A 17,292-nucleotide genomic window follows, 5' to 3' on the forward strand; every position below is an offset into this window, starting at 1 on the left:
GTACGCGACCATGCCAGTTTCTTCATTATTCACGCGAGATTGCCAATTTCCAGAACGTCAGGATTCTCAACCAATGAAAGCTATCCGTTCAATCTCATGCGGTCGCTTGTATTGGACGAATACGATGTCGAATACAGTGTAGCGTCATCATGGGCATCATGTATGGGAGTTTTTCTGAAAACATAAATGAATTTATTGCGGAGAAAACTTTAAAAGTTTTACTGTGATGTTTGTAGAAATTTATGAAATTGATTCAAATTGATTTGCAGCATAACGCCACAACCCTTTTTAATTGCAGACTGTTCTACAAATATGGAATCTAATAGCACAATTATTGGTTAATACTTTGAATAAAATATGATTGGAAAATGGGATAATCGAAAATGAAATTATATATCCATTAGGAGATACAAATAACGTTAGTAGAGGTACATGATTTGTTTGCAATAATTATAGATTTCGAGCAATATGCTACATTGGGAACATTTTTAAAACGACTTCATCGCAATTTTAAAGAGCGTTTCCGTGTTTGATACACCACAATCAGATTATCTGAATGCCAAGGGCAAATTTTATTACACGTGGTATATGTTACCTAGCGTGTGAATACAATTCGTGCAATTTTGTTGAGTGACATCGACGAATTTTGTCGACTATTATGCCCCCAAAGAATGTGAAATTTCAAACTGGCTCAATGCACATTCAAGTTAAATACTATTAGGTAAAGCCATGGTGCCATTCCTGTCCGTTGGTTGAACTCTGGCTAATTAAAAGCACGCTCCAATTAGCTCCGTACAACTAGAGTGTATTCACGGTGCAACAACTATCGCAACTTCCATCCAACTAAGAGATTTCTGATAATACGCGTGAGCTCGTCCACCTCATTTTCATCCCGACATGGCATAATAAGGCATAAGCGCTGTGATAGGAAACACAGTGAACCGTATTCAATTTTAATTAAATTAAACAAATTTCCAACAAACTGGTAATGCCCAGATTAATCAGTGACAAGTTCGTCATGGAAAATTTTTTGTTTCTACTTCTTTTGGAATTACACGATTCTTTGTTATAATTAATTACGGTTAATATTAAATTAAATGTATAGTTTTTTTTTAAATTTATTAAAGAGACCATCCCTTATTTCTTATTTAATTACTAATCTAAAAATATAATTGAAATTGAGAATGATTTATTTTTTAAGCTTAATGAAAAAATACACGGAAAAATTCTATTAATACAATTCCATCTCTTCATAAATCGAAAATTACAAATTTCCTAAACTCAAATAGGGATTTCACGCGTTCGCGATTGAAATCGCGTCAGCGTACCGCATGAATAAAATTCTGTTAAACGGTAATCACAATAATTCACTCAATTTCGCTCAAAGAGAGTGAAATTAAATGCGTATCCCGCACTGTAGAAAAAAGAGTTAAATGCACACAGCATGCGAAGCGATCATGTCCGACGCCGCTCGTCGGCGGATGTTCCGAGCGGTCTTTTTCGATGGGAGGGAAACGTTTTATTGGGTTGTCGGATCTCATGAGGCTCCACGATAAAATGTTTTGATATCGGCGGGGGGCGCCGCAACAATCGACGCGTACGGTTCCGTGCACCTCCGGCTACCCGGATCACCGGAGCAGGGGAAAAAAAGTGATAACCGTGTCGTCTATCGCCGGCTATTAATTTCTCCCAGTTTCCGAATTCACTCGGTGCGATGGACGCGTTGAACGCAATTTTTCCACGACGCGGACACGCACGCACGCACGCACTTGCAGAACGCAATTGCGTTGCAGCGGGTATTCCGCGAATGTACGAGTCGCGCATTTTGACGGTATGTGAGTTAACATTGCAGTCGTTTTGCGGAATTTTAATAATATGGAGAACAAATGTCGATATCATCAAACGACATCTGTTCTCATAGCAGGAGGAACATAATTGAAAAAAATATACTTAAACAATAGAAACATTTTTTAAATCAAAGATAATTTACAATGAAAAGAAATATATTAGGTGTACAAGTATGACTTTACGGATTTTCAATAGATGGCGATATAAGACCTGTTTTTTTTTTTGGCTGAACTATTGCACCAGTTTATCTTTCTTCCTTTTCTCTCTAGGAGGAAAGAAGAGGAAGAAAGATGAACTAATCAAAAGATCAGCCAAAAAGAACAGGCCTATAGTTGTACTGCTGGTATTATTTGAAGTTGGCAATACATGTACTTGAAAGGTGTATACACAGCTTTAAAACGTAGTACATTTTATTTGACTAAAGTGTAAACAATTATTATTTTTATCGCATTGAAAATGTTAAATTTTGTACCGGAAAAATGCCACTTGCGGGAAGTTTTACTTCTTAATTTTTTTTCTAAAGAAAAGTGCAGCTGAAAGTCATCGTTTGCTTGTGGAAGCTTACAAAGAACACGCTCCATCAGAAGCCATAACCTTGGCCCATCTTTCAGGCAATAAATACTTTGAATAAAGTAAGAATGATTTTTATGTTATGTATTGTATAATCAATGCGTTTTTTTTTATTAAAAAATCCGTAAAGCCATACTTGTACATCTAATATTTGACATAAATAAGCGCGAAGAAGATCGTATTTGTTGTCAAAGAGAGTCTTATATATATAGTGTTTAATAATATTTTTTATATAAATTTTACAAGTTTCAGTTCAAGCAAATTGCGCGCTGATTATTTGTCGGTCGTAAAATATAATCCTAAAGTCTGAAGCTGGAGTAATATTACAAATTAGATTGATAACAATTTAATAATATTTATGTTAATGAGTAAATACTGTAAAGAATTTGTTTTGTGAGAAATATCGCCTCTAATCAGAATTTAAATCTGGATAAATATATTTGAGTTTTAAACTATATCATATTATTAATATTATTAAGAAAAATTCTTTGCTAAACAAGACTAATACGAAGTAACTCCGTGACATAAGTAATGATGAAAAAAATCAATAAACGATAACTGATTCGATTAGTCCAAAATTAATATTACTACACACATATCTAAAAATCATATTTTTTATTTTACATCGGTATTATTGATATCATTGAAGCATTGGCTAATTATGCGCTGCTAAATTATAGCAAATTAGACAAAATCGCATGTTTTATTCTTCATCACCAAATACTAAAAAGTTATAATAACTCGGTTATTCTACGGTTATTGCGACAAGCGACTTCTGCCCTGTATTGGTTTATGAATTTCCGTTCCGTCAATACCGTTTGGCTTCGGCGATGAATCCAGCCAGTCACGTGCCATCAATTAAAACTCGTCGTTTCCGGCCCTATGTGCGATTTCATTATTTCTGCCGATCGCAATTTCAAAAAATATCCGTATGTGCCATTGCCCCGCGTATCGTTGTTATTCTGTTTGCGCGTCATTGCATTTTGAACCATGTTGTCCGACCGAGTGTGGCGACTGGGAAAATGTATTTGTACAAATTGCCATAGACGTGCGCGATTTCGTACTTGCCTGTATTTTGTACGTGATCGTCACGATACAAATTCGAAATACAAATTCAATAACAGGACATTTTGTGCGGTTTGATTAAAGACACGTTATAAAAATGAACAAGCAGTTGAAACTGTCGAATTGAAACTGTCAATGTTAAATATGAATATTTTGAAAAAGTTTACCTTTCAACTAGAAATGCTCGATAATATATAGGAAAAATACTCTTTGTGTTCGTTTTACTTATCGAACATTTTCTTACATTATTTACACAGGTTGCTATAAAATTACAATACCGCAGCCAACCTTATTTTGAATTCAGTAATCTGCAAGCAATCGCGAGCTTTATCGATTTCTCGCGCATCGTCGCCTCAACACGTCACGCTGGCCGATCAGCGAATGAGTGCAGCGATCGGAAAAATTCACAAATTTATTCGCTCGTATATAACAATCATTTTACTGACGGACGCATTATTCCACGCACACCTGTCACTCCGTATGCTGTTTACACAGGACGATTCTGTGGCTTTACAACCCAATACCACACGCATCGGATATTATTTCAATAAACAAAAACCCGTATATGTGTTGAATTGTATTACAACAAGGATGCGATTTTATCTTGCATGAATTATTCGTTACATCCATAATCAAAGATCGGAATTTTCGCGGTATGAGGTATGTGATAATGAAATTTCATAGAGTAATGGTCATTAATTGATCGATATGCATGTAATGATTTCAGTTGCCTAGAAAGCCATCAATTCGTACTAGCATTAATATCTGCCGAAATTGATGTTATCTAATGCAAACATTAACGGAGTATAAGTAATATACACTATTATCCTTGAATATCTTCACCGAAACGTCTCACGACATTTCAACGCGTACACGTTTTAATATGACTTCTCTCATTAACGTTAATTGATGAAAGATAGAAATAATAAGCAATAGAAATTGACTGAAATCTCTTTATAAAGAGATCAATACTTATATGTATATAGTTTTCTTGCGCATGAATGAAACGTTTTTCAAATTTAATTATGTAGGACTGATGTGCGATATTTTGCTTTGAGATTGATAAAAATTAATGATATATATTGTTTCTTCATTAATTCATACAAGAATGTGAATGTTTTCTATTTTGGATACTTATATTATAAGTAAAAACTTCATAAATATTTTATAAGATATACCTTATTTTATTTTAGTTAATAAAAATTGTTAAATTATATAAGCACAACATTTCGTATGGAATATTTTGCAAAAAAAAATAGTCACGTATAATAATCCATTACTCATCTACTCTTTTTTATATTATAGAAATATTATTCTTATAAGATATTTTATTAACTAAAAACGTAAGAATTGAGTATAATTAATATCGAATGATATAATAAAAAATTTATTGATTATATTTATATTATATTTATATTATAATGTAATATTAAAATAAATTTATTTAATTAATATTTTATTTCAAAAATATAATGAAAAAATATTAAATAATTATTAAAAGATAGAGAAATAATATTGATTTCGAATCAACTCTTGGAGGAATTTCTTGACTACAAATCGCTTGCTCACTAAACAATGCTTACTTCTACTGGAAGAATTTTAGGAATTTCCTACCGCTGTGTAACGAATCCGGTCATTTCCCAGGTAAATCTGCAAGTTTCCGGTCTCTTAGAACAACATACTCTTGCTACCACAAAAAAAGCAACGAGAGTATAACTGCCCGCAGTTAGCCTGTAAGCTATTTCAGACAGATTTCAAGTTTGCCGTGAGATGAGATTTGCGTCTACAAATAGTTTGCTGGAGCTTTATTGTTTGCCTCAGGCAGAGGTAAGACAAGCCGGATATGCTCACACCCACCTGAGTCACACTCGCTTCATTCTACTGTCGTGCTCGTGCGTTTGCGTATCCTGCCGCATAAATTACGTTAGCGCCAGTTCATCAACTTTCACGCGAATGAATAAACTTTCCGGCGGATTCTCATTTCAGATTATTATACTGCCCCGCGCATCACCGGAGATTTTAGCGTAATTGTAAAACCGCAACGCGCTTGACATCGATAATTTGTAAACTAATATTGGACGAAATTGCACGCGTAACTTTTTATTCATTTTATATAATAGTTCACGAAATTATTGTAAATTTTTCATGTAATTACTGAGCTTTAATATTCCATAATTAATATAAGAATAATAGGTTAATAATTCAATTATTTAAACATAATGATATAAGAATATTAAGGATACAAAAAATTTAAGTGTGTTATTAAAATTCTCATTAAACTCCATGAAAGTAATTATAAATGTTCTAAAATCCGATTTTCGAAAATAATTTCTGAGAAATTGTAATTCTACACAGTTTCTTTTGATTAAGTTAACTAATACTTTGAAGAAGTCACTGTAAAGCCAAATATAATCTTAGCATAATATAAATAATAAAAGTGCCACCTTTCGGTTAGATACCTATCGGATTCTTAATTCTCTAGGGATGCAACATGAGAAAGCTTTACTGTTGATCGAAAAGCTCTTCTCGGTATTCGAAAAACCACATTACGGAGATATCGCTTACACGCGATCACAATGTCACTTTCTTTATTTGTACTGAGATACATTGCTCGACAACTTATAAATTATATTGACAGTATTTTCTGTCGAGGAAAAATTTTATCCTGGAGACTTAAAAAATTTCTGTTCGAGAATGAAAATATTGTCGGAACTCTTTCATTTTATTTTTCGTTTCATCGCTTCGAACAAGCTTTTAGAACAATAGTCAGAATTTTCAAGGAGCTATTCAGAATTTTAAAGAAAATGCCAGAAAAGATCCGTGAAAAATTTTCCACTCGTGGAAACTGAAGAAATCCAAAATGAGAACATCGGAGTTGGTTAAAATCCGGAAAAGTTGATTAGTCACGGTAAATTCGCGTGTCGTCAACGTAAACACAATATTGGATCAACGTACGGGAAGGTGGGGGGACACGTCGCACTTTAGCCCATGGCAAACAGTAAACGCTCTTCCACCTACTCGTAACAGAAAGGGCCAGCATACAGCGAGTGATGAAGAGACGCGCAAGACTAAGCACGGGCGCCGGTCGTTTCCTGGATGCTTCCGCGTGTTTGTCCGTCTCAAATACGTGCCTTTCAGGACGTGCGGTGTAAAGAAGGTATACAGGGAAAGGGAAGGAAATGAAGACGAGAAGCGGTCGCGGGCGGAATGGTCGCGTCGTGCTTAGCATCCTTTCACGATTCTGAAATACGAGTGAAATCAATTCGCGACGTGACTACCTCGCATTGATCGCTACCATCGAAAGCTCCTACTAAAAATGTCCCGGAAACTAACAGTCTCTTCCGCATCGTGATTGTGGTGAAATTTTTATGTTTCATGATCGGTACATTGTTAAATTTATTATGTCAAATTATACTTAATTTAAATTATTTTTAATTATTTCTGTAAGTCCTCGCTGCTCTTCACTATGTCGTTAATTTAGCTAAAATTAACAAGAGTTAAACGACTTAACTCAAGAAATGTATTAAATTTGACTCTCACACAGTCTTTTTATATTTATTATTAAGGATATACGTTAATATGGATGTCGTTTATTTTGAAATTAAAAAATTTAACTATAGAAGCGGATTAATTTATATTTTGACACTCGTCGAAGTTAAAAATAACAAAATGTTATTTAGCACAAAAGATTAAGTTAACATTTTATTTACCATTGCTTCTTTGATATCTAACAGTATCATTAGCGATTTTTTGCTAATTATAAACCGATGACTGCTCGAATAATTTTTTGTTTATTAATTTTCATAAATTTAATTACAATGACTTTTAAGTCAACTTATTTATTTGTTGATAAGTCAATCTTCATTATCATATTACTCATTTTTATTAGTAGATATTATTATTCTTGCATTGCAATGCATAACGAAATGCAGTCGCTAGAGTAATAGAAATATATTATTACAATTTAGAGTATTTAGTATGAAAAGCACGCATTATTAGTATTTCGATTTTATCGATATTGGATTTCAATATATTGTATACTACTACACAAAAAATACTAATAATTTGTATGAAACGCGAATAGATAATGAGCGTAACATAGCTTTGATCGTGTTGCCCATTCTTGCGTTAAATTTATTCTTTGATAAAAAAAAGTTATGCACAAGTCTAGACGTTAGAATCGTTTTTTTCAATAATGGTGATATATATACGGTGTTGGAGATACATGTAGAATCTTTCTTTTAAATCTCTCAAGAAGAAATAGATATAATAATAATAATAATAATAATAGCTTTTAAAATACGCTGGCCTTATAATATGTTAATGGAACATTTTTTATGTTTTGGACAGATTAAATTTTATTTAATATTTTATAACATCCTATTTTTGCTCATCTTTGGCCTTTTTCTTACATTATTATATTGGTTAACAATAATAATAATTTATTTCGCCATATCTGTCACCATTTTCGAGATAATGACTCTTTTGTCTATATTTGTGCGTAACATACTATATTTGTCAAAGGAATGTATTTCACGTATCAAAAAGATACATGATATAATTATTATGGCAAACCTTGTAGGTAATAATAATTTGTGATATATACAGTCACGAAATTTTAATTGTCTGGACAATGTGCCATTATATTAATAATTTCTTCAGTCTATTATTCAAACTAATGTGAAAATACTAGTTTTACAACTAATCATCTAAATATAAATATTAACTGTTAATCTATTAATGCTATAATGCGTGCGTGGAATCATAATTTTTAACGTACGAAAAATAGTTGAAGAAATCATCGATATAAAAATGGCGCATTAGTTTTATAACTATATATGTATTTTTTTATCAGAAATGATTTTTTCCGACGACTGTTGTATGCAGGACTGGGCATGTATTTGAAATACTTTTATTTAAAACACACTATTTGCAATACAAGCGTATTTTGTATTTTTTATTTCAGCGGATCACATCAAAAGTATTACGTATTTTTGTATTTAAAATCGAAAGGTTGAAAGATTTTTGTAGTTTATAATTGAAATAATAAGGTTGATTGTTAATGTAATACTTGAAATACAAAATATAAAATATTTTCAATCTTTTATTATTAATATCGAAATACAAAATACAAAACACTTTTATATGCTCCCATGAAATACAAAATACAAAAGATTTTCATGTACTCCAAACAAACACAAAATGCAAAATATATTTGTCTTACCAATACTGTTTTTCAAATAAAAGTATTTCAAATACATGCCCAGCTCTGGTTGTATGTAACTACACAATTAAAGAGAAAGAAAAGGAAGAGAAAAGCAAAGCACTTCACGATAAACGTAATCAACGAATTTTCGACGAGACAAGAATAAATAACGTGTGAACGAAATTAATTCATGCAATGCTGCCATCAAATCTTCCGTAGTCTCTTCTCACTGAATATTACATTTTCCGTCGACGTTTCCGGCGAGAACGCGACGTCGTCGTGACGACTAGATTAGAACTGGCGCGTAACTTCGACAACGTACCATGAATTTCATAATTCATAGAAATAAACGCACACACGTGACTAATAGCGTTACAATTAATAACCGGAGCATTTCGCTACGTGCTGTACGTAATTCGCGCCCGTTTGCTTTTTGAAAATCCTTTTGCATTCTCACATTTTACTCACTTTACGTTCAATTAATTGTATTTGTTTATAAGTTATGTGTGTTTAATTAGTTAAAATTGTTATTAATTTATAATAACTAACATTTCTGTCTTAAATGATTTTACATTTTTCAATTAAATACATCATATTAAGCAAACGCTTCCAGAATGATTCTCTTACATTTATTAATGTTAATAATTAAATAACATTTTATTTTTTTAGGAGTGATGATTGCAAGTTCAAGACCTTAAGCAAAATAATTCTATTAAAATTTTAATTAATAGAAATATTTGTATTTTTAAGTTACACGCTATGTATTATCGGGTAAGCATCAATAATGGATAAAGCCAAGATTCATATTTTTGCAGGCAGAACCAGCGTTAATGTATGACAGTGTACAGGTGTTCGCGGTAGGATTACGTACCTTGGAGCAATCCCATGCTTTAAGGCCCGCCAATATTTCCTGCGAGCTCGAGCACCCCTGGGATGGCGGCTTGTCTCTTACCAACTATATCAACTCGGTAAGCTTCCCTCTTTTGCATTTCTCTACACCAATATACATGTATAATACGTAAATTGCATATAATACTTTGAACTATTTGGATTATATCGGGCAGCATATATCTGGATTGCCTGTATAAAACAGGTAACTAAACGAGCACATTGCAATAATCATCATTAATAGGATTAGATGACAACATGCAAAGTATACAATTTTGTATAAATCATAAATGTAAATGTATTTAGTATCATTGTTACTATTTATTTTCATAAACTCACCTTCGAAATATTGCAGAAATTTGCATTGTTTTTATGGCGTAGAGCGATGCTTATTTGCACCACGACGTTCTCGCCATAAATATACCTACGGAACGTATTTTAATTTTTCATAACGCCGTTCCCGCATACATTCTCCATAATGTCATAGCATCGCCACCTGCCTCTCGACTTTTCCCGAGAATAGACATTGTTGAAGGAGAGAAAATCCGCGCCGAGGAGCTCCATCGTTGCTCTTTAACAGCATCGCTTTGCCAGATTCGCCTCGAGAGACAACCCCGAGGGGAAAGAAACATGCTGCGATGGCTTACCGTAAATTACGGCTGCTAAGATCTGGCCGGCGTCCAAAATAAACGATATCCGATATAATAGCAAGCACTCGTTTCCGCTTGATTTGTACAAATATTTAACGTAACGCGGAAGAGAACATCGTTATATACGCGCTAAGCGCATGAAATTCGAATGAATCTCATTAAAAAATCTTTGTTTATATATCTTATTATTCATATTACTGTCTTACAGTTAAAATATTGTGGAGATATATTTTTATAAGATATATTTTCAATGCGTTAGGTTAGATATTCTTTATATGAAGCTTCGAACTTTCATCATATTATTTCAGCTCATATTATTTATGACTTGTTTAGGACTGTTAATACTTTGATGAGGTGTTTCTAATAATAATAGTGCTTCAAAGAGAGCATCCAGTAGTGTAGGTGAAAACACGTTTCAATAAATTTCAATCAACGTTTTGCGCAAGAGCGTATGTCGCTCGTACGAGATACCGCGCTACTAGCGTATAGCAGCGCGACGGATAAATTGTTTAATACCATGATGGACGATTCCAAAGCTGTCACAAGCAGGAGCCACAAATCCTTCCGTGATGTTGTACTTCCCCTTTTCAACCTGTACGACATTCTTCCTGTTCCCGTGTCCGACAAGGTACGATACCCGACTGCAGTATTTCAAGATTGATATCCACTAGAGATAGAAAGAAAATCGCGATATTGTTCTTTCATAAAACATCATACACGCACGTTATATATAAGAAACATGAAAATTATATGTTATAATTGTATAAGCTGCTTTTATTAATTTGTTATTTTCCTCGAGGAAGATTTATTATTTATTATTTTTTACATACATTACAAATACACATAATATATTTTATAAAAGGAAAGAAAAAACAATATCTCTCAATTCTTTTTTCTTCCGCTTCTAATGGGTATTAATTATGAAATATTACGACGGAGTATGTACATACACTATACATAGAACATTTCTAATTTCTTAACCTATTACTTCTTATATGTTGCGTGCAAATATTTCCAGCCAAATGGATTTTTCACGTTTTCTTTCAAAAGCGAAAATCAAAGGAATTTAGCTAGTATTGTGTATAAGAGTGTTATTTAAAAAAATAGAATATAAAAAATGTCATTATTTATTACTGGAAATGTATTTCTTTAAAATATTATTGAACTGGCTGAAAGAATTGGTTAGATGTTAAGAATGATGTTATGTATAAGAATATCTTCAAATTTTTTGTTATTTGCTTTTATATGTTAAAAGAAAAATGCCATAAAATGAATATTTTAGCATAACGAATTTTCAATATGTCTTAAAGATAGTCAATGAGAGAGAGAGAGAGAGAGAGAGAGAGAATAGTCTTCAAATAATATAAAATTTTATAGGCACTGACCTTTTCAATCCACGAATCTGAATTAAAAAATCCAATATTTATGAGGAGAACTAAATTGTCGCAACGTCGCAAGACTTCACAAATTCAAAGAAGACTGACATAAGTTTTAACGGAAAAATGAAATCGGATACCACATAATTATATTACGCATTTAAATTTATTCTTCGTCGTTATATCGTTATTACTGCAAAAAACACATTTTACTGGAGGAATGCTATTGACAGTAAACATTAAAACATTACGAAATTACAATATTAGCGGTAAAATGTTAATTAAAACATCACAAAACTAATATATTAATTATTGCTTTGCCTTTTTTTTATTTTTTTTTTTTATTTATTTGCCTTGCAAAACATTGGTCGAATATTTTGGAACGTTAATTAAATAATCTTTTAAATAAACACATCCAGTAAAAATGTCCAGTAATAAATAGTGTTCATTTTTATATTTTTTTAAAATGACATATCCTTATATCCAATATTAATCATCATTCCTTCGGTCTTTACTTTTGATTTGAGAGAAAACGTGAAAAATCCATTTGAGATTTAGCACGCGGTTGTATATTTCACACAACTTTTGTGTGTGTAGAAATATTTATAGTAATTTCACAACTGATTTCAAAAAAAGTACACAAACGTGCACCAGTGGAATCTCTTTTACACACGTTTGAATCAATTTCCATCACGATTCGGTGACCCTTCGTTAAGCGGAAAGTCCATGGTACTATACATCTGAACCGGCGCATAGAGTTCAATTTTCCCGAATTGTACAGAGACTTTCGTAACCCGGCGCGTACGTGACTTTCACGTTGCTTGTTAGGAAATAAAAAGTTCGTACAGTAAATGCACCGACACGAGAGACCATTGGAGAATTTGAACACGGCTGAAACAGGAAAAGGCATGAGAAAAGTGAAAGAAACAAAGATAGATATCGAAGAAAAAGAGAGGAAAAGAGCGAAGACTACTAACGTTGCGCACTTTCGCAGTGAGAAACAAGAGTAATAAAAATCGCGCCAGTATCACCTTGTATATATACCGGAGAAGAAAATGGTAACGTTAGTGTCTGCATGTTTTTGTCAAGGAAATATCTTTTGTGAGAATTAGTTAAAGCGCTCGCAGAGATGGAAGAAGGAAATCCGTGCGTGTGACGAACCCGGGATACAGAACTAAACCAACCATCGTGCCGCTTTAAGAGCAGAACAAACATGGCGTATACTATCTTGCTTGTCGTCCCACAAACGAAATAACATCGCATACTTCGGATGCAGCAGACAATACGACCGTCCACATTTGCTTTGCAGCGTCTTCCCGCTATGTGCATTCATAATTTGTTAAGTTTACCTTCTTTAGCTTCCCTTTAGCTACTAGTCGTCGACTTTAACCGTCTTCAGCAGAGAAAGGACCTAAGGGTTAAAGCTCCACTGTCCATAATATCTCGTCCTTCCGATTTTCCTTCTCTCACTCTCGATCGAATCCGCCGATTACCCGCGTACGATCATTAATTTAATATGGCGCCCACGCCATAGTGAGATTCCAATATCGAAGGACTCGAATCGACTTGGGGATATTTGTGCCTCAGTCTCCTGCCGACGCTGGAATTCCTGCATAACGTCCGGTCCGACGTGCCGACGCAGTTTAGATTATGACACCGAATATGTCGAAAGTGAATTAATGACGCCGCGCCCAGCATTGGAATATCCATCTTATATGGCACAGAGACCAATAAATATCATCTGGTTCGCGATATGCCTCGTACATGCGGCATACAAGAATCAGCTGATTACACATTTGCACATAAATGCGATTGTTTGCGATATATATTTGTGCTTGCTCCTGCGATATATAGCAGAATGCAATACAAGTAACAATAGATAAACGAGCACCATTCTCTAATAATTATACGATGGTATACTGAAGATGGTTCAAAAACGAACCGAAACGTATATCCAAATATTTGTTTAAATACTAAATATGTGAAACATTAAATTGATTTTAAATTTATTATTGCGTTCTATAATTACCGCGCTGACTCCTTTTAGGCTTTTTCGTTCATTATTATTTTATATATTATTATTTTACGTCTTTTCAAATTTTTTACATAAAATAAGAGCCTCATTCGCTACCTAATCCCGATTCTTAAACGTTGGAATTTTTTATCGATACACTATAATAGAAATATTTAATATTTTATTATAATCATGAGAGAAACTCTTTTACACTTTAATTAGATCCTTTTTGACGAATTTTTTTTACCGATATTTCCAAAAATATTTAAAGCTGTTATTCTTGCAGAAACATCATGAGAAATACGTCTATTCAAATTTTGAGAAATTGAAACACGTCAGAAATGAAACTCATTATTGCTAATATAATTTCTGCTTATTACGCGACTTTAAATGTTCAAAAGTGGAACATGCTTAATCTTCGATGTATCTACATATAATGTCACCCTTTTTTCCTCCTCTTGATTGCAAAAGCGTCACGCGACAGCGTCGTGGAGCTATTTGGCGGCCTTCCGAGAGTTTTTATTACTGAATTAGCTATTTCGCATTGTCTGCTCTTGCGCCTTTCAAGGATCTTTGCTTCACTTGTGTGGTTTTTGGCACGTGCGTTATACTCTTGTTTATTTCGTTGGCATTATCCTACTTTCATACCCCGATTTAGCCCGGTAGTGTCCCGGCGACAAGGGCAAACGTAAAGTAGGTCGTCGGATTAAAATTCGCTCGCCAAATTTCTCATAAATAAGGTAAACGAATATTGCGCGCGACACTGGCCAAATTGTTGAGAGTGCCAAGCACTGTGATCTAAGTTTTCGTAAACTCTCAAGATTCTTTTTGCGTATTTTACTTAGCGAGAAATTTATGGTTTTATTCAAATACGTAATAATGCTGCAAAATCGTCGATATTTTTTTAATGATACGTTTGAATCAATCTGAAGTAGATCTTTCTTTATCAAAGAAACTTATTTATTGCAACTTTTTAAATTTTTTACATTATATAATTTTCTATTCTCTCTTCTTTAATCTTATAAACTTTATTAATATAAAGTCTACTTGAAATTAATTGAAGCATCGTTTTCTTATCCAATTGATTCCTTGAAGTTTAGTTCATATAATTTTTCTTCTTTAAACGAGATGATTCGAGAATTATTGATATTTCAACATTTTATCTATTGCTTGTATCTCGATTTTACATACAAACTCGTTTTTGCAAAATTATTTATCCTTTGCGATTCATAAAATTAGATCATGATTTATATATCTTGTAAAATTATTGTAATAAAAGTCACGTTCGTAGAAATTTTAAATATGTGATTCTTTTATCTTAATAAAATATAAAGACACAGTTTTTAATGTGACATGACGGCAGTATATATTTTTATATTTATAACAAGTAAATTGGATGTATATCACACAAAGGGCAAGTTATTTCAGTGCAGGTTTCATAGTAAAGTGTCACATAAAGTTTAAGAAGCAAAAGTTCCAAACAGTCTCAACATAAAAACAAAGTGAAAAATTGGGAAGGACAAATTTTTAATAAAATTTAATTAAAATACTTTGTTGGGGGAAAAAGTAAATTTTAAGACAAGTATTAATATTGAAATGAAATATTATTTAGTATAAAAATATAAAGATCTGTTATATAATAAATCTGTTAAAAAATACAAATAAAAATTACAAAGTATTATCATTTCAAAACTTTCTTTTAAAATAAAATTAATACTTAATTTTAATAAATCGCAACATTTTTTCAGAATTTTATATTAATTTAAAAACTATATTTATTTAAAAAACGAGATAAAGGAAAAGGACTTCGAGCCAAAGAACCTAGGGTTATGATATAATACTTGAAAAGTAATATATAATACTTGATATAATACTATAATATGATATAATACTTGAAAAGGTAAATAAACAATAATCCTTTAGTTAAAATTATTGTAAACTTTAATAAAATGTACCGACAATGTATTTACCGACAATATTTAATTTTAAGTTGAATTAAAGTCATATTTAATTTTTAAAATAATCTACAATTTTTCAAAAGTATCATATCGATATCATATCGAGAAAGTATCATACTACGAAAATCATGTTGAATTGTAAGTGCGCGTTTCGTGGTACTCGTAATTCGCGCTGTTTTATCTTCACTTTGCTAATATACGATCGAATTAACACAGAAAACGAACAGAAACATATCCGCGCGATACGTTTGCGGTAAAAATATCATACGGACCGCTGTTTGCACGAGTTGCCTAATATAAATAAATATTCGCTTTATGGCGAAAATGGGATCGCGATCGTTGCTTGAATAAATCAACGTAAATTTTGCAATATCCCGCAACCACCCTGTTGTTTATTTGCGAATGTGGCAATGCACGCTGCTCTCTGACCTCAACAGAGAATTATATCATGTGTACTATATTCACTATATAGTAAATAATTTATAGTAAATTTATTAAAACGCTTTATAGTAAATAAAGCATTTAGAATAAATAAAATACATGATAATATAGAAAATGTAAAAATAATTATGCGAAAATTTTTTATTATCTATAATAATAAAGGAAATAATAAATGTAGGTATAAAGGACATAGAATTTAAAATAATAGTATCTAAATAATAGAGTCGTGTATAGTATTGTATTTTATATTTTAAATGTGATATTAAATGTAATATTAAATATTAGATATTAAATACTATAAAAACTTTTAAAAATCTTTCTTTTGTGACAAATTTGTGTGAAAATTTTTATAGAGTCATTTCTTTTTATATTTTTGAAAAGCACATTATATTTTCAATTTTCTCTTAAATTTTCTGTAACGAAAATTTTCTGTCACAAAACGCAGCCGACCGCTAACATTTTCTACAACTAATTAATGCAGCGTACGATGAAAACGAAATTCTCCGCGCTCGTAACGTTCGTACCTTTACGATCCAGTGGACAGAAAATTCGTTCATGACGGCAGAACCGGTCTGACGCGCGTTACAATTGCATGCTGGTCGGCCTTTTATTATCTTTCTCCATATATGTATATCGCTCGCATCTCCACAACTACTATTTTACCTTGAAATTGCCTTTACAGCTCACCATTGCAATAGCATTTTTACATCCGCAAAAAATTTTCCTTGTACCGTGTATTCTTCTATCTATGCAACAGTCTATTTTTTACCTTATCTTGTTATACCAATCTCCAAAATATTAAACCAATTTCGTATTACATTAGTATCAGTTTATATATTAGTTAATATTTTCATGTATTTTATATAACTTTATTTAAAAAAATATATATTGTCGTTAGATTATATTTATATTGTAGTTATATAACAGAGTAATTTGATACATATCTGTTCCATTAATCATGGACCTGTAATCCGATTTTTTTTAGATATCTCGCTTTGACAACACAAATAGTGTATCTATCACATAGTACATTTAAACATATGGCTTTATCGTGTATAATTGGGAACGAGCTCGAAATGCATTTGTACAAATAACAAATCCGACAGTCGTACTAATCCATCATCCTCTTGTGTTAGTTTCATCGTAATCCCGGTATCTTCGTCAATTCTCTGGTCAAAACGATGTTTGAATCGTTTAAAATTTATACTTAATTCAATTTTTATTATTAAACTTAAAATTAGAATATACTTTATATTTATGTTAATTGTTATACCAC

The 17,292-nt window shown here is 32.2% G+C and overlaps 1 protein-coding gene across 5 annotated transcripts in view; it reads left to right on the forward strand.

The window, feature by feature from the left end:
* LOC108726330 (glutamate receptor ionotropic, kainate 2) overlaps positions 1-17,292 on the forward strand; it is a 147,010-nt gene that overhangs the window by 85,758 nt on the left and 43,960 nt on the right. For all 5 annotated transcript variants that reach the window (XM_018453828.1, XM_018453830.1, XM_018453829.1 and 2 more), the window contains exon 8: positions 9,505-9,657. In XM_018453828.1, the coding sequence (XP_018309330.1) occupies positions 9,505-9,657 (153 nt within the window). The remainder of the gene's footprint in view (positions 1-9,504; positions 9,658-17,292) is intronic.

This window comes from Mycetomoellerius zeteki, unplaced genomic scaffold (assembly GCF_001594055.1).
Source record: "Mycetomoellerius zeteki isolate Tzet28-1 unplaced genomic scaffold, Tzet1.0 scaffold41, whole genome shotgun sequence".
Lineage (NCBI taxonomy): Eukaryota > Metazoa > Arthropoda > Insecta > Hymenoptera > Formicidae > Mycetomoellerius > Mycetomoellerius zeteki.